Source organism: Pleurodeles waltl, chromosome 2_2, assembly GCF_031143425.1.
Source record: "Pleurodeles waltl isolate 20211129_DDA chromosome 2_2, aPleWal1.hap1.20221129, whole genome shotgun sequence".
Taxonomy (NCBI): Eukaryota; Metazoa; Chordata; class Amphibia; order Caudata; family Salamandridae; genus Pleurodeles; species Pleurodeles waltl.
The window spans coordinates 219,215,354-219,239,170 of NC_090439.1; the positions used below are offsets into that span (position 1 = coordinate 219,215,354).

A 23,817-nucleotide genomic window follows, 5' to 3' on the forward strand; every position below is an offset into this window, starting at 1 on the left:
TGTCATTGGTGGAGATTTATGCCCTCCAATAGTAACCAATTGAAGCTTTTAGATGGCCTCCCATCACACTGGTGCACAACCTGATGACTGAGTGTATATGGGGTGGAGACTACAATTATATACACAACATTGTACGAGGTAGATCAATACCACCATTACGGGAACATGGAGCCAGGCGATCTCACGCCATTTCATCTCCTGGATTAGAGACAGACAACTTAATGACATGTGGCATAGGATATATCCCATCAGTTTAGAATTCTCATACTATTACCCTGTGCATCACCTGAACATATGCATCAACCTGTTGGTATGTAACAGTGCTGTGGCCTACTGTGTTATAGACAAGGAATACGTGGGATGTATTATGTCAGATCACAGCCTTCTTAAGATGACAGTGAGATGAGATATGCTCAGTGCACGGAAACCCACATGGAGGCTCAAATCTCTGGCCCTGTTGGACACACCTTTAGGGAAACATTTGCAAACTGCATTGATCAGTGCTTAACTGAAAACAATAATGCTGCTTCAAGCAGGGGTGTGGAGTGTGATGCCTTTAAGGAGGTGGTCCGTGAGTTGTACATCAAAACCTCATTTGCTGTAAAGTGTATATTGAATAGAGAGATACTCGCAGCAGAAGATCATATCCGAGAGGCTGAGGAAAAGGTGGGTGAGGGATCCAGGAATGAGTATACCCTTGCTTTTCTGGGTTAGAAAAGTAGAGAACTGGAGGAGTGCCTGGGGCGGGTAGATTACAGAGATTATGTGGCTCAGCAGCATGCAGAAGGGTCACGGCATGCCATCAGTTGGCATGGCTGCTCTGTACAGAGACCTAAGAGCCCCCATAGGGGCTATCCAATCACTTACAGGAGAAATGATGACCTTCCAAGCTGCAATTAAGGGAGATCCAACCTAGATGGACCACTCACAATAGTGGAAATACATGCAGCAATAGATCAAATGACACACAAGAAGACCCCGGACACTGACAGGCTCCAGTCAGAGTTTTATGTGACATATTGGACAAAGCTGGCCCTGAAACTTCTTCAATTAAATGAAGAGGTCAAGGAGACTGGAATTCTGTCTGAGACGCTTAGTGAGGCATTGCTATTTGTTCTCTCTAAGCTGGGTCGAAACCTTCTCTGTGCGCTCTGGTCACTCACTGTTGTTATTGAATGCATATTACAAAATACTTGGGAAGGTGCTAGCTAATAGACTGGTTACTAAAATCAGCTATCTAACACATCCCTACCAAAAAGAGTTAATTACAGGGAGGAACACATTTCTCAATCTCAGGCACCTGTTCTCCATAATGGAGCTGAGGCTGAGGAATGGTGTGTCCCCAGTGGCTATGCCCCTGGATATTAAAAAGCATTTGACACCATGGGATGGCCATACCTGATGGCGGTACTAGAGCAAATAGGGTTTGGGCTGGAAATTACGCAATGGGACAACCACCAGGTTTCGCATGGGTACGGACATCTCTGACGTGTTCCTTATAGGCCATGGCATAAAGCACAGGTGCCTGCTCTCCCCCTGCTGTTTGCTGTAGTATAGAGCCTCTTGCAAATATGTTCAGGAGGAAAGAACCAGAAGGCGGGACATTGAACAACTGTGCTTGGGATATTATTTCTCTATTCTCAGATGATTCGCTTCTTTATCTGCATGACCCACATCAGTCCGTCCCACCTTTGATAGAGGTATAAGAAGGTTTTGGGAGCGTAATAGGGCTGCAAGTCAGTCCCACCAAAACATTCCTGTTCTCACTTAGAAAACTGACTGACACCGAGTGAGAGGGAGTGCCAGACTTCAGTGTGGAGCAGAAATATGATGCGTCTAAATAATTTGAAATTCAAGTATGCTACACTGACAACAATCCTGTCCAGGGAATCTTGACCAAAGTAGTGACCAGCACCTGGTGATCAGTACAGCTCTCTCCACTGGGCAAAGGGCTACTACCGAGGACCTTTTTTTAGAGACCTGGAAGGTATGCTGATAAACTTGATATGGGAAACTGTCAGGAAGCAAGTAGAGCGGCATAAACTATACAATTCCCTAGACAGGTGTGGGTAAGAGGTATCAAATTATTAATTATAGTATGCAGTTACCCATGAAGTGACTTTTGGACGCCCACAATTCTGAGAAAATGATCTTCCTGCAGGGGCTACACAGCAGTTCACTGTTGCATTGGTTGATAAGACCGTGCACTAGGGACGACGCCATGAATAAATTGGTAAGAGTAGTAAAACAGAGCTGGCACCGGTATGTGCTCTCTGGAGCACCCTCTATGCCTTACTCTCTTAACCTACAGTGTTGTGGGCACTGCTAATCTTTCACAAAGTAGCCCTTCACCATAATACAAATCATTGTACGCAATGTGGGCTGACCATGTTAGGGGATATGTATGCACATAAAATACTGCTGTCATTTCAGGAGGTGACTGACAACTATTAAATAGGCCCAGGACACTTCTTGACGTATAATGCATTGACGCATAGAAATCAAGCAGACATGGCAGCTAGATCAGACTGAACCGCAACTTTTAGATACCCTACAGCTCTTACTTGGAAAAAGGGGAGTACAAAGGCAGTCACCCTACTGTATAATGGTCTGCTGGGAGGCCAGGTTAACGGGCGCTCGTCTGCGAGGGAGAGGTGGAAAACGATTGTGGTATGGGAGCTGATGGACTAATAGTGGACTGACACTCTAGAACATGTAAAACAGGGTCTAGAAACCTGAGACTCAAGTACGCAGACTATAATTACATACATCAGGTGTTTTTTACCCCAGCCCCTATCGGACGCATGTTTCTGGGCCCAGTGGCAAATTGCCCCAGATGTGACTCTCCAGATGCGGACTTCCAGCATATGATTTAGACATGCCCCAAAATTACACAATATTGGGAAGAAGCGGTAGTGTTGGTGGCCGAACTCACGAGTAAGCCACTTGTGTGCGACCCAGCACAATGTGTGCTGGGGCTCACACCGCGCACTAAACGGACTATGGCCCATATTTATACTTTTACATGCAAAACTACGTTAGCACAGTTTTGCGTGTAAAAATATAGCACCGGTTAGCGCCATTTCTAGACGCCGGCCGAGCTTCATAAATATGGAATGGCGCTAGCTGATGCTAATGCCCTGTTAGCCTCCTTGTAAAGGACACTAACTGGGTGGAGGAGGCCTGAAGGAAACTGCAGCTTGTGCGCCGAATAATGGCGGTACATTGTTTAGAGGCAAAAAAAATGCCTCTAAGCTGTGTAATGCCATTTCCTGGCGCACAACCCCCATGGACATGGCTGCTGTGTTAGTAAAGACAGGAGCCATGCCCACCACCCCAATGGCCATGCCTAGGGGACAAAGGTCCCCTAGGCATGGCCACTGGGGCCAGTGACATGCAGGGGGCCCCAACTCAGGACCCCCGAGTGTGTGACATTTTTTTATACTTATCGGGACTTACCTGGGATGGGTCCCCCATCCTGTGGTGTCCCTCTGGTGTGGGTGGGGGTGTCCCTGGGGCCAGGGAAGGGCACCTGTGGGCTCTTTCCATGCTCACTGACCAAGAAAAAAGGCCCATAGGTCCCCTAACGCCTGCCCTGACCCAGGCGTTAAATAAAGGCGCTAAGCACCTTTATTTAAGGCCCCCATCCTCCTGTGCTAGATTTTGACACGGGGATAAATATGGCACTAAGGCTATATCGTCAATTTCTGGACGGAAACACCTACCTTGCATCTCAGTGACACAAGGTAGGTTTTCACGTCCAGAAAATGACGTAAACTCCATAACTTTGGCGCTAGACGTGTCCAGTGCCAAAGTATAAATATGGAGTTAGGTTTGCACTGAATTAGCATCCAAAAACATGATGCTAATTCGGCGCAAATCGAGAAAAAATATGGACCTATATATGTAGTGAAATCTATAGCTCTAGCATATACCACAGCCAAGAGTCAATCATGCAATGGCGTGGAAGTCACCAGCGGTGCCACAAATACGCAGTTGACTGAGGAATCACCATAAGTGGGCAACGGCAGAGACTGACACTTGGGTTAAACTTCGAGCTCATTTATTGTCCTCTTCCCCGGTTACATTTACATGATCTCCCCCAATGAATTTCACCTAAAAATATACAGATTGTGAGTGAACGGCTACTACTGGGGCAGGCTGTTGACAACCGCAAGGCATAGTTGTTTGATTGCTGACATTCTGCAAGACCACCTACTATCGGTTATGAAGCTGTATGCACCTTTGTGTTACTCCTCATTTCTCTATTTAATTAGCTGTCTTAATGTTTCTTGAAACTGAATAAAGAGATACTGGGGAAAAACAAATCACTGGTTTTCACTAAGTGCAATAGATTTTTGTAATCTACCCTGCCTCGCAATTTAGGGTTAGCCACAATGAACAAATTGAAAACAGCTCTATCGGCACTCTTGAGGGCGCCAATTCTGATAGGGAGCCAGCCACAGCGTCCAGTCAGGTCCAGGGGGCAAAGCTGCCTGATGAGGGTAGGAAAACACAGTTCTACCATGGTTACTTCTTTCTTCACATTCTTTTAAAGGGAAGCAGGTCACTGGGTAAATATGGAAAATGCGAGGATATGGAGAGACGTATTAAACAACAAATATTGTACCTTACATGGAACAGCATGTACTGAGGTGCCACTTTCACAGGTCACCGGGTACACCTTGCCTGCACTAGCTTACTGTTTTGCAAGAGGACTGGCGAAATCCAGCTCACTTTGTACTTCGGCATATGCTTAAGATTCAGACCATGCAAGAGTGAAAGCTGAAATGTTGAAATTGATAGAACCCAAATAAATCAGTGCAAGCACCGAGAGTAAGGCCCTAGCCGCCTCAGAAAAGGATGGATGGGAGATTGCCACATTGCTGGCAAAAACTATGAGAAACACTGTCATAGTAGCGATGAACATTCCTCTTAGAGCTGCTAGTCTCATGCATCAAAGTGCTGTGTCTGGGTAACAGGAGTTCCGCTTCTCCGAATGACATCCAACACATTGCTTTCCTTAAGATGAATGGGAAGCCCTGGATTTTCCCATTAATCATTGCTAGATTAAGCACCGACTTTAATCATAAGCAGAAAGCTGACTTCAATAGCAAAAATCATCCTGGCACTCGCAGTGATCCCGTTTTGTGTTCTGTAGTATGTAGCTGTATGGCCGCGATAACCGGTCCTTCCAATTCGACATCACAGACATAGTAGCTGACATTGAAAGTTACCATGTGGATCCCTTGGCAATATATGCAGCTTTCTAGACTTTATGAGGCTAAGGAACTCCGAAGTGACTTGCAGTAGCCTTAATATGCAAGGTATAGAGTACAGTTGCGGCTCACCATGGTTACAGGGGGCAGGGTGGGGGTGGCAGGGGGTAAATAAATTTAAATAAAAAATGAAAAAAATAAACGTACCTCTGCGCTGCTCCTCTGTTCTGTCTCCTGAGGCTGCAGGCAGGCGTAAGCTCCCAGCCTGCCCTGCGGCCAATTCTGACGCTGCACAGAGCAGCGTCAGGATTGGCTAGGGTTGCCGGGCTAGAGAGAGCCTACTGCGCATGTATGTTTGGCTGGCCGGAGACAGCCGGCCAAACATTTGTGCGCAGTGAGGGGAGTGCACAGTGCACCCCCCCTCACTGCTCGTCACCCCATAGCCCTGCCCCTTTCACAAGGAAGGGACAATAAACATAGTTTATTGCCCCTCCATTGTGAAAGGTTTGCAGCTTCTGCTGCTGGCGGGGGGGGGGGCGGCGACACTCCTCCGCCCAAGCGGAGGTGCAGCCACTGATAAAGTACTTTATTCCTTATGTTTTTGGGGAATTCCTGTAAATTATAAGATGTGAATGAAAGAAGCCTGGGAATAGATACTGTAGCTTTTGGTGGACCGTTTTACAATATTTCTTCTGTTTGATGAGCTGAATTGGTGACTGCGATTTTTAATATTAGGGTGAAAAAGCCTAGCACTGATGGCGCCCAGCGCGACAATCTTTGTTGGCGTCCCCGCCCCTCAAAAAACTCCTTTTCCATGAATTCCCTCACTGCCACACCCCTACAGCACCCCTCATCTCTCCACATCCCTTCTTTCACATGCATTTAATTTGTTTGATAGTGCTACTCATACCAGTGTAGGGTATCTAAGCACTTTATATCACATACACATAATACAGAGCCAATGAATAATACATCAATAGTAAATCAGTCTGTAGGAAATATTACATAGGATAATGAGGATCACAAGGTGTAGGAGTCACATGCCACCAATATTAGAAGGCAGTATATTTTAAGAGTGTTTGTTCTGAAGAAGCACAAACTCAGAAGTTAAAACATACCACAGTAGTTAGATTTACCAAAAAGTATGTTCTTCTACCCTGAACCTTTTTTAGCAACATTGGGATAACGAAAGGCTAGGGAAAAGATGACATTCTAACCAACATCATGCAATTTGCATGCAGCTCTTTGATGACAGTTCATAGTTAACTATGTTATATTAGGGTTGTAACTAATGAACTGCAAGTAACTAAAGGATCTCTGTAACAAAATGTTCATGGTACACATTCTTTGCAGCAGGCATATTAACCCTCTGTGCTACATTATCATGAGCTGAAAATGTCACTAGATAAAACATCGATCTCATGCCAGCAGGAATATTAATCACCAGTTAGCTTGACTTTTTTTCTGTTCCCTGAAAACTGATGTACATACAAGGAGCTGTGCTGCAAATGCTTTTAAAATGTGTGTTATTTCTAAACACAACGCCCCTGAGGTCAGCGCCAGGTGCGACTGCACCGGTCGTACCATCCTAGAGCCAGCCCTGTTAGGTGAAGTCACAGTAGTTCATTTAGTGGTCAGTAAGCAGCCTGTCAGACCTCCTGGTCTACGCAAGCAAAGGCCTTCACTCACCTGATGGAGTACCACAGACCATGTCCAGCGATCCTACCTCTGTGGTGTGGATCTCGATGAGAAAAGTGCATCCACCACTGAAGCTAGGAAACGTTCTTTACTTATAGATGTCAAGCAGGCCGCCATGTTTATTTGGCATGCCTAGCAAATTGAGAAAACTACACTGGTGTGCAGGAGATTGTCTCCCATTAGGTGATGGAGATTTTTACATTTTTATTCCCTAGTCTGTCATGCCTCGTGACTAAATCCCTGCCCTTAAAGAGGGCAGAGCTACTGCCTCTGTGACTTAGCAGCCAAGTGGAGAATGGGCTACCAGGTCATGGGTTTCAGGCGATGGAGTCAGCTGAGACTCTGCCAATGGAAATATTGTTGTTTCACCACCTTTGCAGGAGGGTGGGGGTACTGCAAGTTTAGACTGGCGAGTGAGTGCTCTGCCAATTTCTGTCAGTGTACCCGTCCCAAACTGTTCCCGTTCCACCAGGCTCTGATATCCACTGATGAGTGCAAGAGGTTCAGTGTTCTTTTTAATTTGGATGTGGTCCCCACTTTGTGAAATACTGAAGTGGAGCCAGGAACGTCTGCTTGTGTTCAAGGGTCTCTTAAATTAGCTGTTTCTGTTGCAATGCGTCTTCCTGGTGGTGTCTTCTGCATCAAAGATGGGTCCCCCGAGGACAGCCCAGAGTAAACTGGTGTGTAGTGTGCATGACGCCGCAGAAATGTGAATGTGTCTTGCTCTGAGTATTTCTTAAGTGTGGGCAGTACTTTGATGAAGTTTTTTTACAGTGCTTGGTACCTCCCTTTTCAACATCTGCTCTCTCTCTCCACAGTGGTCAGTGTATATCCGTGCTGCTGTTCGCAAAGAGAAGGGCCTGCCCATCCTGGTGGAGCTGCTTCGAATAGACAATGACCGAGTGGTATGTGCGGTGGCCACGGCTTTGCGAAACATGGCCTTAGATGTCAGAAACAAGGAGCTAATAGGTAGGTTGGTCGAATATTATGTCCTCAGTGTAAAGTAGAGGTAACGTCGTGCAAGTAAAAAAAATAGATTTTTATGCCTATATTAAAATGAGGTCACCTTTGTCCTCGTTACACTAATATCTTATGTTTGGGTGGAGCAATTCATAACATTTTTAAAAGAGCAATGCCTATCATATTCATGTGTGCGACAGAAGTACTACAGAAGGCACGGATTGTGCAGTGCTGTTTTTGAATAACATCTATTTGGATGTGCTTCCGGTTTCAAAACAATATTTTTATTCCATTTTTACCAATGTAAAAAGGTATCAGAAGTCAGTCTACTGTACTAAAAACAACCAACCCGATTGTGAACGATAAAGATGAGATCTGAAAAAGCATAAGCAATTGAAATCTATGATTTAATAATGCTCACCCTGCGGTGGAATTGTGCCTTAGAAGGGTATTTTGAGCTTATTTGATTGTTAGCTCGCGTGTCTACATGTGACTACATGATGCAGTATCATGAATATGCGCAATAAAAGAGAGTGTTGAATATTTAAAGGAATGCTCAATGAAAATGCAGCAAATGTGAAATATTACTATTGTGAATTTGTTTGACTTTATAGCCAAGGTAGAAACTAATGGGTAAGAAGGAGGTGAAAAGCACATTGCACCACACCAATCCATGAGTGGGGAGCAGTACTGAATAAGAGGGACGATAAATGTATCAGCATCCTTCACCTTTGCTTAAACTCTGATAACTTTATCATTATATTTTGACTACATAATTCCACCAATGTTGATTCGAACTATTCTAGTGAAATTCAGAATAGATTCCCATGTGTGTCACTTTGAAGCATGTAAATCTCTTCGTTTCTCAAGCAGCTACATTCAGATACATTGCGGATTGCATTTCCCACTCTTGTGAGAGAAGCGCACAGTTTAGCTTGTTTGGTGGGTTCAGGTCGTCCTTGAACCTTCAAGGTCCCTAGAGAAGTCCTCAGCAGATAACTCAGCCTCTGGGCCTGTTGGTCCGGTTGAGTCTCTAGAACTGACAGATTCATTGCACGTGGCCCTTCTGTTTCATGCTTGAATGAGGATAGGATCCATTTGGGACTCTCTGGACATTAAAATGCAAATGTGATAAATGCCACCTTCTCAAAAAGAGTACTTTTTCAATAATAATCCTGACCATGCATTAAACTTGTTATGAATTGTTGTACTTCGGATAGTAAAGAACCTCCCAGGGTTAAATTATGTCAATCCCCATCTTCTCAGAGGCGACATAATAACAAATGAATGCATTTGTTTTTCGTTCAAACATATGTTGTTTGTTTTTCCCAAATCTTTCATCTATTAATATTTTGAATCACTCTGGGTGAAAAGAAGTTGAGTATTGTAAGAGAGTAATTACGACAGTCAAAGTTACCATGCAGTCAAGAGGAGGACGTAGATCTGGAATTCTAAATGGTCTCAATATAGCGATCAGAATATTAAGGGCCAAAATATTGTCAGGTAAGTATGTATAGATTTTCTCTGCCTAAGTTCACATATATGTACCTTTACAGATTATTTATATATATATATATGTTTAAGGTATTTAAATGTGGAATCAAGAAATTAGTAAATCTATACTTACCTATATTTTGGTTTGCAAGATGTTTACTTGCCGGTGATGGCCAGTGAAAACTGGCCATGGGTTTGCCCACTCTAAATAGCGAGGGCAAACATATGGTTATATCTCTGATGGCCTTTAATCCCCTGCACTATCAGAAGTGTATGTTGGCAGCGTTAACTGAGTAGTCTCCACCATCTTCATATTCACGTTCGACCCACCTTTAAATGAGGTGGACAGATCTTAGCTTTGGCAGAGAGAATACTCCTTCACCTTTAGGATGGAGAACCATCTTCGCTACTCCTTTCTTCAGTATTATTGACAGTAAGTTTAACAAAGTGATTCTGTCAAAGCAGCCGTGTAATATATGGAAATTTGTGCCGGTCCTTTGACTCGTGTGTTGTACAGCACTGGTTATAATATCAGATAGCATGTTCTAAGTGTGCGTCTTGCCATACAATACGATTGTAAAGTGAGAAAGGTACACCAAATCCAAATAGATTTTTGTACAGCGTGACTTATCACCCACGGGGGTATCCAGGCGCTGGGAGTTTTGGCTGCAAGTTGCTTAAGTTATTAATCAAAGAGCCATTTCTTGAGCTTCTTCCTGAATTCAGCGAGGATGGGTGTGGTTCACAGATAGATGAGTATTTCATTCCATTTCTTGGCTGGGTTGTAGGAGAAGGTGAGCCCTCCGGTTCGGGCAAGTTGGATTCTCAGGATTTGGGCTGGGGCGAGGTAGGTCGATCGGAGCTCTCTGGCAGGCTGGTGGAAGGAGAATCTGTGGTTGATGAGGTTGGGTCCAGTGTTGTGGAGGGCTTTGAAGGCAATGGTGAGGACCTTGAATATGCATCTCTTGTGTACGAGCAGCCAGTGTAGTATCATGAGGTGGGGGCAAATGTGGGTTCTTCTGGGTAAATCCAGGACGAGTCTTGCTGCTGAGTTCTGTGTGGTCTGGAGTCTGCTGAGGAGTTGTGCGAGGAGTCCCAAGTATGGGACATTTCCATAGTCCAGTCTGCTGATGACGGTGGCCTGGGTAACTGCCATTCTGGATTCAGTGGGGATCCATTTGAATATTTTGCAAAGCATGCAGAGTTGGTGGAAGCAGGAAGATGCAAAGGTGTTTACCTTGTTTTCTGAAGGTGAGCTTGTCTAAGATGGAGCCTAGATTTTGGTCATTTTATGTCGGGTCAGGTGTTGTCCTAGAGGGGCGGGTCACCATGAGTCTTCCCAGGGGTAGGGGTTGTGCCCAAAGAAGATCACTTTTGTTTTCTCTGTGTTCAGCTGGAGGCAGTTGTCTTGCACCCAGTCGGCTATGTGGCACATGGCTTTGCTGAAGTTTTCTCTTGGGTAGGTGTGGTCTCCGGGTGTCACAACTCACGTGCTGCTTGCGCCTGGAATTTGCAGATCTGGTGGCGTGGATCTTCAATGTTCGACTTTGGCCCAAAAAGGGGCGACTCTTTCTGGTAGCCACGGTGCTGTAGGCAATGGAGACGCCAAGAACAGACCGTGCCCTTCAGAAAATAGCGCCAGAGGGAAAAAACCCCTTAGAAAAAGGGGAAAAACCTCCAACAGGAAGATTCCTGGAAAAAACAAGAACAAACAAACAAGAATCCAAAAGGAGCAAAAGTCAGGAAACACAGAATGCTGAAATCCAGAACCAAAAAGGGGAGGAAATCAGGAGCGAAGACACTAACTGAGCAGAAAGTGTTGCAGCGCAAGGAAATGAAGAAAACACAGCCCTTATATACCAAAAGACAGGAAGTGACCCACAGGAAGTAAAAGGACACCATATTAGACAGGGAGAGGTACATAGAACAAAACAGAATAGAAACCATAGAGAATAGGGAACAATGAATGCTGGGAAGAGAAAGGTAACCTGGGAAGGGAAGAAGACATAAAAAAGGTACAACAAAAAAGACCCCAGAAAGAAGAAAAGAAAGAGGATAAGAAGGAAGAAAGAAGAACAGGTAAGGGGGGTCAGGAGACCCCAGCAAGGCGGTGGAAAACGACAGAGCGAGGCCCCATGCAATGCCTGGGGCCTCGAAAAGTGCATGAAAGGCTGGGGGCGCGCCGTGTTTTAGAAACGCGCTGTGCGGCCCCAGCCGAACGCCCGGCTTGTGCCGAACATTCGGCTCGCGCCGCACCACGCGGCGCGACAGTAGGTCCCCCTCCCGAAGGTCCAGGTTTGAGAGGAAATAAACGGTGAAAGCGTTGAATCAGGCGAGGAGCGTGAACAGAAGATGCATCTTCCCAAGAGCATTCACTGAGAGGATAACCCTTCCAATGAATCAGATACTGAAGGCGTTTGTGAAAAAGACGAGAGTCACAAATTTCCTGTACTTCATATTCAGGAACATCATCCACGAGTACAGGAGGTGGACAAGGAAACTGACGTGAGTAAGGGTCAGGCACATAAGGTTTAAGCTGAGAAACATGAAAGACCGGATGAATCTTCCATGTATGAGGTAAGTGAAGACGGACAGTGACAGGATTGACCAACTGAAGAATACGGAAAGGCCCATAGTAACGAGGTGTGAACTTATTTTGAGAAAGACGTGAGGGTAAGAATTTGGAGGAGAGCCAGACTTTATCTTGCGGATGATAGTCTGGATTGGTAGCACGTCTCTTGTCTGCAGCCTTCTTCATATATCTCTTGGTATGTAACAAATTAGATCGAATTAGTCTATGGATTTGGAGAAGGCGTTTGGAGAAACAGGTAATAGCGGGTAGAGGAGAGTTGGATTGTGGAGAAGTAGGAAAAGAGGTAGGATGAAAACCATATGAACAGAAAAAGGGAGTGACCTTGGAGGCACTATGGACTGAGTTATTGTAGGAAAATTCTGCTATAGAGAGGTAAGTGTTCCAGTTACTTTGGGTAGAATTGCAAAAGCATCGAAGATATTGCTCTAGTCCTTGGTTCAGACGCTCGGTCTGGCCGTTGGTCTGAGGATGGAATCCTGAAGACAGGGCTCTATTAATATCTAGTGTTTTACAAAAATGCCTTCAAAATCGGGAAATGTACTGAGGTCCTCTATCAGATATTATGGTATGTGGAAGTCCATGGAGACAGAAGATATGATCAATGAATATTTGACTTAGTTCCTGAGAAGTAGGTAGCCTTTTCAGGGCAGTGAAATGAGCCATCTTCGTGAAAGAATCCCCCGTGACCATGATGACCCGGTTTCCCGCTGATGGTGGGAGTGAACACATAAAATCAGTAGAGATGGTATGCCATGGGGCCGGTGGAACAGGCAAAGGCTGTAGTAATCCTGCCGGTCTGGTATGGGGTATCTTGATTTGGGCACATATGGGACAGGCCTGGACGTATCTTTCCACATCCAGCTTCCAGGTAGGCCACCAGAAAAATCGTGAAAGAAGTTCTTGTGTGGCCTTGATGCCTCTATGACCAGCTACAGGTGAATCATGGCACATTTGTAATGCCTTTTCTTGCACCTTGTTAGTGGGGAGGAATATCAGGTTTTGATAATAAAAATATCCTTGTTTCTTATGTATTAATGGTCTTAGTTCTTCAATGTCGTGGTCCGATAGATTGGCGTATTCCAGTTGTACTTCTTCCAGGAAAGACTGAGCCACTCCAATGATCTTACGGGGTTCCAGAAGATACTGAGATAAGGAAGGAGTACACTCTGGATATCGGCGAGACAGAGCATCAACCAGAATGTTTTGAGATCCAGGAATATATGTGATAAAAAAATCGTACTGACTGAAGAAAAAGGCCCAGCGGGCCTGACGACTATTCTGGCATACAAAATTTCGTAAACATTGTAGGTTACGGTGGTCTGTCCTCACCTCAAATGGTTCCTTGGAACCCATCAGAAACTGTCTCCACTCAAGGCAGGCTGTTTTCAGAGCCAATAATTCCCTTTCCAGTACAGAATAGTGTTGTTCAGCTGTGGAAAGGATATGAGACAAGTAGAAAACAGGATGTTCAAGACCATCATCCTATTGTCGTTGGAGTAAGACAGCTCCGATGGCTCTCTCAGAAGCATCAGTTACGACTATAAATTGTTTGGTGGTATCTGGATGTCTCAAGATGGGGGCTTGGGTGAAGACTCTCTTTAATTCTTGAAAGGCTGCTTCAGCCGCCTCAGTCCAGATAAACCCTTTCTTTAAATTTTCCTTTTTTAAGGTGTGAGTTATGTGGCTAGTCAGTCTGGCAAAGTCTAGAATGAATTGTCGATAGAAGTTTGCTAACCCTAGGAAACATTGTGTTTTTTTTATGGAAGAAGGAGAAGGCCACTCTAGGATAGCTTGTCCCTTTTCTTGATCCATAGCTATGCCGGTGGGACTTAAATGATAGCCCAGATATTTGACTTCCGTCATGTCGAACTCACATTTTTCTGGTTTGCAAAATAGTTGATGAGCACGAAGTCTTTGAAGAACTTGTTTCACATGGGAAGAATGGAGTTCAGGATTTCTAGAATAAATAAGAATATCATCTAGGTAGATCACGACTGTCTGATTCAGAAGGTCTGAAAACACTGAGTCCATAAATCTCTGGAAGATTGCGGGGGCGTTAGTGAGACCAAACGGCATAACCCTATATTCAAAATGGCCAAATGGAGTCCTGAAAGCTGTCTTCCATTCGTCGCCTTCTTTTATGCGTAAAAGGTGGTAAGCTCCTCGTAAATCTAATTTAGTAAAACGTTGAGCCCCTCTGATAGCTTCTAGTATGTCCCTGATGAGAGGCAAAGGATAACGATCTTTAATTGTTATTTTATTCAGACCTCGAAAATCCAGGCAAGGACGAAGATCCTTTGTCTTCTTGGGCACAAAAAAGAGAGGAGCCCCAGCCGGAGACGACGATGGAACAATAAGACCACTCTGTATATTTTCGTCCAGATACTCTTTTAGAACTTCTCTTTCGGGTTCCGTGAGAGAGTACATCCTCCCAAAAGGAACAATTGTGCCGGGTTCCAATGGAATAGCACAATCATATTCTCGATGTGGAGGTAGCACAGGTTTCGACGTTTTTTGGAAAACATCCTGAAACTCCAAATAGTGGTCTGGGACCCCTTGGACCGTATTAATGGACATACCAGTGGCACCTTCAGTATCTAAGGATCTTTTCGGAGACCAATACTTGTCGGAAGTAAAACAGTTCTCATGACAAAATTGCGAAGACAAAGAAACTGTCCGGGTTACCCAATTTATATACGGGTTATGTCTGATGAACCACGGAATTCCAAGAATGATGGTATGGTTGGGGAACGTGATAAGATCGAAGGAAATGTGTTCTTGATGGTTTCCCACCTGTAGACTTAACATCAGGGTAGTGGTGTCTACAGGACCCGAGGATATCAAGGATCCATCCACGGTGTGTACCTGTTCGGGTACTTCTTTTGCTTGTGTAGGAACTTGGTGAGCAGCAGCCCACGTCTTGTCCATGTATATACCACTAGCACCACAATCCAGTAATGCCATAGTCTTTTCTTGACGACCGTCAGGAAGTTGTAACAGGACAGGAAAAATGAACAAGGCGGTTGTATTGTCATTAAAGGAGCTGATGGAAGGTATAGCTGTAGATCCAGTCCCCTCCCTTGCGTCTGTCTTCTCGTTCACTAGCAGAGAGCGGACCTCGGGTAGTATCCACCTGCATGGGTTCCCCTTCGATGTCTCTAGCAGGAGTGCGAGGTTCCTCGGAACGCTGCAGGCAAGCTCGTGAGCTACTTGGCTGGGAAAACCCTCTACTCCTTTTCTTTTCCGATCTCCGTTCCTGAAGACGATATTCGATGGACAGTGCTTGATCCATCAGGCCACGAAGCTCTTCTGCTCTGGTAGAATGTACTAGTTCATCCTTTATTTCTTCTTTGAGTCCTCTACGAAATAAAGTTACCAGAGTACGTTCCACCCAAGTGGTCTCTGCCGCCAGCTGACGAAAACGGGTTATATATTGCAGGACGTCTTGCGAGCCTTGTTGGATGTCACATAGGGCTTCTTCAGCAGAGGCTTCCAATCCAGGACGGCTAAACATCTGTTTGAAGCGACTCACAAAGGTGGAATAGTCCGACAATACAGGGTCGTTGGAGGACACCATCGGGGTTGCCCAGGCCAAGGCTGGACCGGATAAGGCACTGATAAGATAACCCACCTTGGTCCTGTCGTGGGAGAATTGGGTAGGTCGGAAGGCGAAGTACACTGTTAATGCATCCAGGAACTCGGGAAGCTTGGTTGGTTCACCAGAGAAACAAGGGGTGGAAGCGGAGATAGTTGGAACATCACTGGTGCGGAGAGCCAAAGCCTGTCGTAACGCAGCATTTTCATTGCGTAGTTGTTGCAATTCCTGAGCTTGTTGCTGAATCGTGGTCAAAAGAGATTGTTCCGGATCTGCAGCAGCCGCCACTGAGTCATCCATGGTGTTTGAGGACGTCGGAATGGTTGGGCGCTGCAATCTGTCACGACTCACGTGCTGCTGCGCCTGGAATTTGCAGATCTGGTGGCGTGGATCTTCAATGTTCGACTTTGGCCCAAAAAGGGGCGACTCTTTCTGGTAGCCACGGTGCTGTAGGCAATGGAGACGCCAAGAACAGACCGTGCCCTTCAGAAAATAGCGCCAGAGGGAAAAAAACCCTTAGAAAAAGGGGAAAAACCTCCAACAGGAAGATTCCTGGAAAAAACAAGAACAAACAAACAAGAATCCAAAAGGAGCAAAAGTCAGGAAACACAGAATGCTGAAATCCAGAACCAAAAAGGGGAGGAAATCAGGAGCGAAGACACTAACTGAGCAGAAAGTGTTGCAGCGCAAGGAAATGAAGAAAACACAGCCCTTATATACCAAAAGACAGGAAGTGACCCACAGGAAGTAAAAGGACACCATATTAGACAGGGAGAAGTACATAGAACAAAACAGAATAGAAACCATAGAGAATAGGGAACAATGAATGCTGGGAAGAGAAAGGTAACCTGGGAAGGGAAGAAGACATAAAAAAGGTACAACAAAAAAGACCCCAGAAAGAAGAAAAGAAAGAGGATAAGAAGGAAGAAAGAAGAACAGGTAAGGGGGGTCAGGAGACCCCAGCAAGGCGGTGGAAAACGACAGAGCGAGGCCCCATGCAATGCCTGGGGCCTCGAAAAGTGCATGAAAGGCTGGGGGCGCGCCGCGTTTTAGAAACGCGCTGTGCGTCCCCAGCCGAACGCCCGGCTTGTGCCGAACATTCGGCTCGCGCCGCACCACGTGGCGCGACACCGAGTGGGGCATGTCCTTCAGTGAGAGAGAGGACCAGCTGCGTGTCATCAGCGTATGAAATTATGTTGAGTCCATAGGAGAGCAACATCTCTGCCATTGGTGTCACATAGGTGTTGAACAAGGTGGGGCTCAGGGAGGAGCCCCGGGCGACTCCGCTTATGATATCCTTGGAATCTGAGGTAAAAGGAGGGAGGTGGATTCACTGGGTGTGTCTTGGATGAAGGCCTGGATCTGTTTGAGGGTGTTGCTTCTTCTCCCGATATGGTGTAGTCTTGAGGTGAGGGTGCAGTGGCTGATGGTGTTGATGGCGGTGGAGAGGTCGAGTAGTATAAGAGCTGCCCTGGTTTAGGAAGATCCTGATGTCCTCTGTTGTGGCAATGGAGGCAGTTTTGATGCTGTAGCTGGAGCGGAAGCCGCACTGGGAGGTGTCCAGTAAGTTGTATTTTTCCAGGTGTTCAAAGAGTTGTTTGTTGATGGCTTTTTCCAGGATTTTTGCTAGAAATTAGAGCATCAAGTTGGGTCGGTAATTTTTTACTTCAGGGAGGTCTGTGGTGGGTTTTTTGGGGAGTGGCTTGACTTCAGCTTTTTGGCGTTTTGGTCGAGGAGATTGTCCACGTGAAAATTGACATCTCCTAGAAATATGTAGTCTCTTGAGTCGATGGCCAACAGGGCGATGAAATTGGCAATGTATTTGCAGAAACCAGTGCACATGCCAATGGGTCTGTATGCGAGGGTCCCTCTGATGGTGGGTTTGCCGTAGATTCTGATGAGAAAGTTGAGGTGTACCATGAGTTGGGATGTCTCGTCTTCAAAGGTGGTGTATGTGACATTTTTCTTCTGCTTGATGGCGATGTGTTCTCCGTGCCTGTTTTGGCTGTCTTTATGGATCACCTTGTAGCTTTCAAGGGTGGTGCATGCTATGTCCAGGGCTGATGAGGACGTGAGTCATTTTTCAGTGATGAACATTAGGTCCAGTATGAGGGTGGTTAGGGAGTCCCATATCTCCGGGGGATGTTTTCAGAGAGATCTTGCATTGCTCAGTACGCAGGGCAGCTGTTTCTCTGGATTGGTGGGTGGTGGTGTTGGGCTGGGTTTCCGTGGAGCAGGTGAAACGGCACTGACGACTTGCGAATGGTCTGTTAGTGTTCCTGGGGGAGGCAATGCAGTCCTTGTTTTTGGGAGCTAGATTCAGTAGTTTGGTGGCAGAATAAAGGGTGGTGGGAGAGCCAGGGTTTCTGGTATCGAGCGTGGTCCAGGTGCAGACGGGCTTGCCTTTGGCGTTCTGGCGGTGCAGTCGGGCAGCAACCATCATTAAGTAGGTCCTGGGGAGGGTGCGGCACAGTAGGAGGAGGGCGGTTGAAGGGAGCGGGGCTGAAAACTTTGGGAAGCAGGAGGCGGGATGAGAGGCACTAATGGAGGAGGCAAAGGGAATCAGATGGACAGAGCCAGGAGGCACAAAACGACAACAGAGACAACAGGACAAACATTCAGACAGACAAAATCAGTGGAGGCACAAAACGGCAATAGCAGAGACAGCACAAACAACCAGACAGACCACGCTAAGAGGCACAAGAGACAGCAACAAAGACAGACAACAGTGGGCAATAACAGATAAGAGAGGGCACAAATTGCTATAACAAACCAGAGCGAGGAGATGCTCGCTCTGGAGGACTCAGGAGAGCTCAAGCGCAGGCAAGCAGCAGTGGGGTTGCAAGATGCAGGACCTTTTGTTCCTTTATTCCTTTTGTGAATTGCTGGCAGGCGCAAATGAGGTGTTTTTGACAGTATCTCTTAACTTTCACATGTAGAGCAACGTCACTTGTCCAGTGTGATGACTCTAGAGACTGTCATACTGTGCATCTATAAATGAATTTGTGGGAAATTAAAATGCTTTTTTCCAGACAAAAAAAACCCTAAAATGCAATGTTAAACACATACTTAAAAAAACAAGAAAAGAAAAATTGATATATTTGTGGGGTTAAAATGTTATATTTATTAGTTGTGCAGATTTTCGGGTTGCTAAACCGCAATCTGGTGATTCATATTCTACAGAAATATGTGCTGTTGTCCCTTGTTGTCCTCCAAAATGTCAATTTTAGCAGTTTCATGCATGGTTGCACCACAGCACTTACCGATCTGGCTTAGCTGGTTGAGCGGAAAAACTCTTAATAACCTCTGTTCAGAGCTGTGTGCATCCCGAGATGGAAGTTGCTGAAGCTTCAGATTTACACACAAAAAAAACAAAAAGTATTGTTTGGAAAAGAGAAAGGCACTGACGCTGTTTCTTCAACGTAACAGAAAAATCGTTAAAGTAACATTTCACGTTGAATTTATGTTTAACATTATGCTCAAACTATTTTTCACAAGGGGATATTTCGTGAGAAACGTGCATTTTTTTTAGCACCTCAAGGACTGACATTCATGAACATACATGTAACATATATATTTCTGAACACAAGTGCACTGCGGATACTCATTTAGGGCCCCAGGTGTATTGTATTCTGAAGTGTACCTTTGCAAGGAAATGCTGTATGCAAATTAGCCTCACTGAGCTCAAAAGATACAGACGTCGCATACGATACTACAAAAGTTGAAGGTTGCATGTATTCTTATATATAATGTACTTATTTATATTGTACTTCTATATAGCTTGGGCAAGGGACAAAAGAAGTGGTGTTGCGTTTCATAGCCACAGGAAAAACAGAAACACTTTAGGTTCACAATACAAAAGCAAACAGTCACATAATTTAAAGACCAAAAAGTCAGGCAAAACATTGACAACCAAATGCCACTCCCATAACATACAGATTATAGAAACAATGAGGAATCTTTCAGGAAATGCCTGAAATAGCTTCAATTAGAAAAATTGATGAAACAGGGAAATTTGATCAGCATGGTTATTCTTAAAGACCAACTTTGCAAGGACAGGTAAAGTCTCCTGTTGAGTGTGGTGTATTTTTAAGTATCCAGTGATGAGGTTGTTTCAATAGTCTTGTACAGTTAACCCTTGAGCACTAAGTGTGTGAAGTCTCATAATGCACAATATTCTCTGATGGCATTACTTGTTTTTGCCCAAATTATTTATATGAGTGTAGTTATGGAGTATTTTGTCCAGCAGAAAGCCTAAAGTTTTCATACATTCACTTACAGCTTCCTTTCAGTCAAGGGCTTCAAAATCCAGACACATGATTGAACCAGTATATTGCTACTGGGAATGCTTTCAATTGGTTCAGTTTATGATGGTGTTCGGCCATCCAGTCCTTGATGTCTTCAAGAGTCCATCCTAAGTGTGCAATATCATAAGTAGAGACTTTGAAATATAGTTGTGTCCTTGTGATTCGAACAGCCTTAGGCTTTTTAAGGGTTTCACGAAGTTCATTGTACTGTGCGAAAAGAAGTAGTGTGACAATGGAACCTTGGGGAACTCCTTGCCAGAAAGGCACCAGCCTTGCCAGCGAGTTGCCTGTTTTAATCAGTTGAAAGTTGTTGGTTACATAGAAGGCACATCAGTTTAATATGGTTGCTCTCTCCAATAACTATTGTTAGTTAAGGCATCAAATGCTGCTGACGAAGCGAGGAAAATAAGCAGTCAGCTGTCTCAATGTGATGTCCATGATTGCCTCAAAACTAATCAGGTCTTACCTTTGTTGAAGAAAAGTAGCTGCAATTCCTGAAAACATCAACAATTTTCAGACTATTACAGGCCTAACTTTTACATCGACGGTGTGGGGAGTTGTGTTCAAAGATATATATTGGTTCTGTGACAATTTATTGAGCACAATAATATTGTGCTAACAAAATATCATAGTAAAGTATACAAAAAAGTAATGGATGGAATGCTTTAATTAATCTCAGCCTGTGGGGGGTGGGGAGGGCATGGCTAGGTGCCAACCAAGTTGTCCGCACATTACAGCTCTGTGACCGCTGCCTAAAACATCCCTGCTATCTTTTAAATTCTCTGGGTGTACATATCCATCCAGTGGGGGAGGTGGATCCTATGGCCCCCGCTGCCTGCCGATAGCTCTGCAGATGCTGTGGAAGCTTTGATGAGCACAAGCACAGTGCTGAGCCGTGAAGATGGCGGCCTGTGCTGCGGTTAACCACTAAGTCCGGAGACTTCTCCCAGTGATATCCCTTTTCTCTCCTGGCCATGGGGGAGCTACTTGCAAGAAAGTGAGGAAGGAAACTGGCCTGCTGAGGACAGGTCAACATGCAGGTGAGCGCTGTTTGGGGCTTGCTGTGGGAGGGCTGCCTCTGAGTGAGCAGCGGCCCACGTGTGGGTGCTGGCCATGTCCTGAATGCCCCAGCCTGCCAGAGGGACTGTGGAGGGCAACCAGAAGAAAGCAGATGTGGGTCCTGGGCCCCTGAGACATTGCAGCCGACACCAGGTGACAGAGCGCACAACTACGGATAGAACTGGCAGCCATTCAAGAGTAAGATACCTGCTCGGAGGAGCATGGCAACTGGTGAGAGGCCTGTAGCTCATCTCCCCTCAGTGGTAGATCCCCTGTAGGTCCAGTTAGAGACACTGAGGCAGCGGGCCACATGCAGGCCCATGACTGCTTCTGCAGAGAAGGCGTTGCTTCTGGGGGCATTGCAGTTGTCACGTGGCCTATGAGGGGAACCAAGTGCCCCTGGCGAGTGACACCAGGTGCTTGGGGTGTGGGGAACATTGCAGCTTAGCATTGTGGCTGAGATTAATTCAAGCAGTTCAAACTGAGGTTGCATGGTGTGCATAATAACAGTGGGTTGGGATGCAGCCCTGAGTAATTGCCGGTGGTTGAGATCAATTCAAGCATTCAATCCATCACTCCTTTGTATGCTTCAGTGTGTCGCCAAAATATCATAGGCAGAATGTCAACTAACAAAATAGAAGTCAGATACAAATAGGTGGGTTTAGACTGTTGAAGAACTTTTGAATTACAGAGAGCCCACCATGTGGATATCTTTCAGTATGTTATTAGTATGGTGAAATAAATTTCATTGTTGGTGTCCCCTCCAAAGTTAGCACTTCCCGCTGAAGTCTGTGGATTTTACATTACCACTAAACTCAAAATCAGACCCTTAATTTTTAGCATTGCAACTGGCCAAAAATTTTCATGGAAACTATAATGAAAACTTTCTTGAAGAGTTAATATAAACTGATGTGGCCACCCAAAAAATATCCAGCTATTGTCAGCAACTCATTTGACTCCACCAAAACTTTTAGTGCTCTTTTCTAATGACACAATTTAAGGTACTTTTTTTACATATGTATTCTCCCAAATGATCTTCTTATGTTCGTGGATCTCATCCATGTTTAGAGGTGAGACTATTTACGCCTCATTATCTTCTATCAATCACATCCTTCCTGTTTCCACAATTTCCAAACATTAGACGATTTTTGTTGGTTGCCTCAAAACATCTTTATACAGCATTTAGCAACATTGTTATCTCTGTCCCCCAATCATTGCTGTTTTTCACAGTGTACATGTATTTGCTAGTAACTACAACAGAAACACTAGTACTATCACTGATTCCCTAGCACAACTTCACCCAGTGAACATCCGTGATCTCTTTTATGTTCTCTTCTCTGGTTGGCTACTATACTTAAAACTACATGCATAACACTGAACAACTCTGATGAAAATGGTTATCAGCTGTCCTTTACATTTTAAATGCCAAAAAAGATCATACAGGTAAACAGTATCCAAGCATATCAACTCATGTCTTCATGACCAAATCAACTCTGTCCACAATTTCAGGTTGTGAAGGTGAAGAAACTCCCTCTCTTTATCAGAGTTGAAACACTCTCCTGCTTAAGCAACAGGATTTGGCAACATCTTCATCAGTACAATAGTCAAATTCCAAAATGAAATGACCCCCTTTAACTACTGCTCTGACTTCTTCTTTGTTTAATGTACTGTCTGTATACCCAACATGAAACCAACTTCTAATAGCATCTCACAACACATTGCATGGTATAATATATATCACAACTCAAAATTATTCTTTCTTCTACTTAAGCGTACTTCCTCTTTGGCATCAGATACAGCTTTGATTGTTGTTTTCTTAAAAAGCCTTTATTGCTGGCCTCTCTTGCCTTGCAACCTCATTAAATGTTTTGTAGTCATCCTTCTGGCTAACGCAACCTGCTTTAACACATTCACTACAATTTCTGCCCTGGTGCATCATTAAAACAGCCCACATTTAAGTCCTCAGATTTGTTAGTGGCTTTCAACAATGTTGACTATAAGACACTAAAATCTTCCCTCTCACTTACATGGTCATCAAAGAGGATTCCTTGAATGGTTTCATTTGTCCCCTCTGATCACACAATATGTTTGCATGAGGGATTATCTAGATCATGCCCCATGCCAATGAGTCATAGAGTGCCCAGACTTTAAATTCTTTTGCAATCGCTTTTTAATAGTTTCAGATAGCAGCTTAAAGACTCTCTGGAAGTAACAGGCATCTCCATTAATCAGTGGACTGATAATAGCAAACTCCATATGGACATGCCAAACATGAGTAACGTGGTCCAGTTGAAGAGTTGCCTGTATATTAAATTAAGAGCAGGAATATATCTAATTTCTTAAAGTCACTATTTTCAGGTCTTCATTCTTAATCCCCACCCTCCCTAGCATTGCTTCTATTCTCCACTGGACCCAAGTTATTTCACAAAAAATTCTTCCCATTTCCTTTCTCCTTGAGCCAGATCATATAGCATCTTAATTGACTGCTCTGTAAATCCTGAATCTCACATATTCAAAATCTGCAAATCATGTCTCTTCCAACTTTAGCTGTTATAGAACATCAAAGCTAACTTCCACTGGCTGTATTCAAACAGTCATGACTCTCGGCATAATTATTTTTTCCTTCTGATGATTTACCTCCCAATTGTCTAATTATTATTAAATATTGTCATTCTACATCTTTTCGCCACCCAACTGTATGTAAGCTATTTTTGCAGCAAAGCACCCTTATGTTATTTTGTAAAGTCACACATTTTACAAATACCTCAATTCACCCACCAAGATGTTCAGCTTATCAATCATAGAGAGGAATTATTTAAATGCTTAATGAAATAGCCAGATGTCTGCTCCTGATAGAAAGCGGAGCAGTTTTATGTGACTTGTAAGTTCTGA

At 44.6% G+C, this 23,817-nt stretch overlaps 1 protein-coding gene across 29 annotated transcripts in view; it reads left to right on the top strand.

The window, feature by feature from the left end:
* Positions 1-23,817, top strand: part of CTNND2 (catenin delta 2) — a 3,139,673-nt gene that overhangs the window by 2,548,671 nt on the left and 567,185 nt on the right. For all 29 annotated transcript variants that reach the window (XM_069219651.1, XM_069219660.1, XM_069219653.1 and 26 more), the window contains one exon: positions 7,736-7,886. In XM_069219651.1, the coding sequence (XP_069075752.1) occupies positions 7,736-7,886 (151 nt within the window). The remainder of the gene's footprint in view (positions 1-7,735; positions 7,887-23,817) is intronic.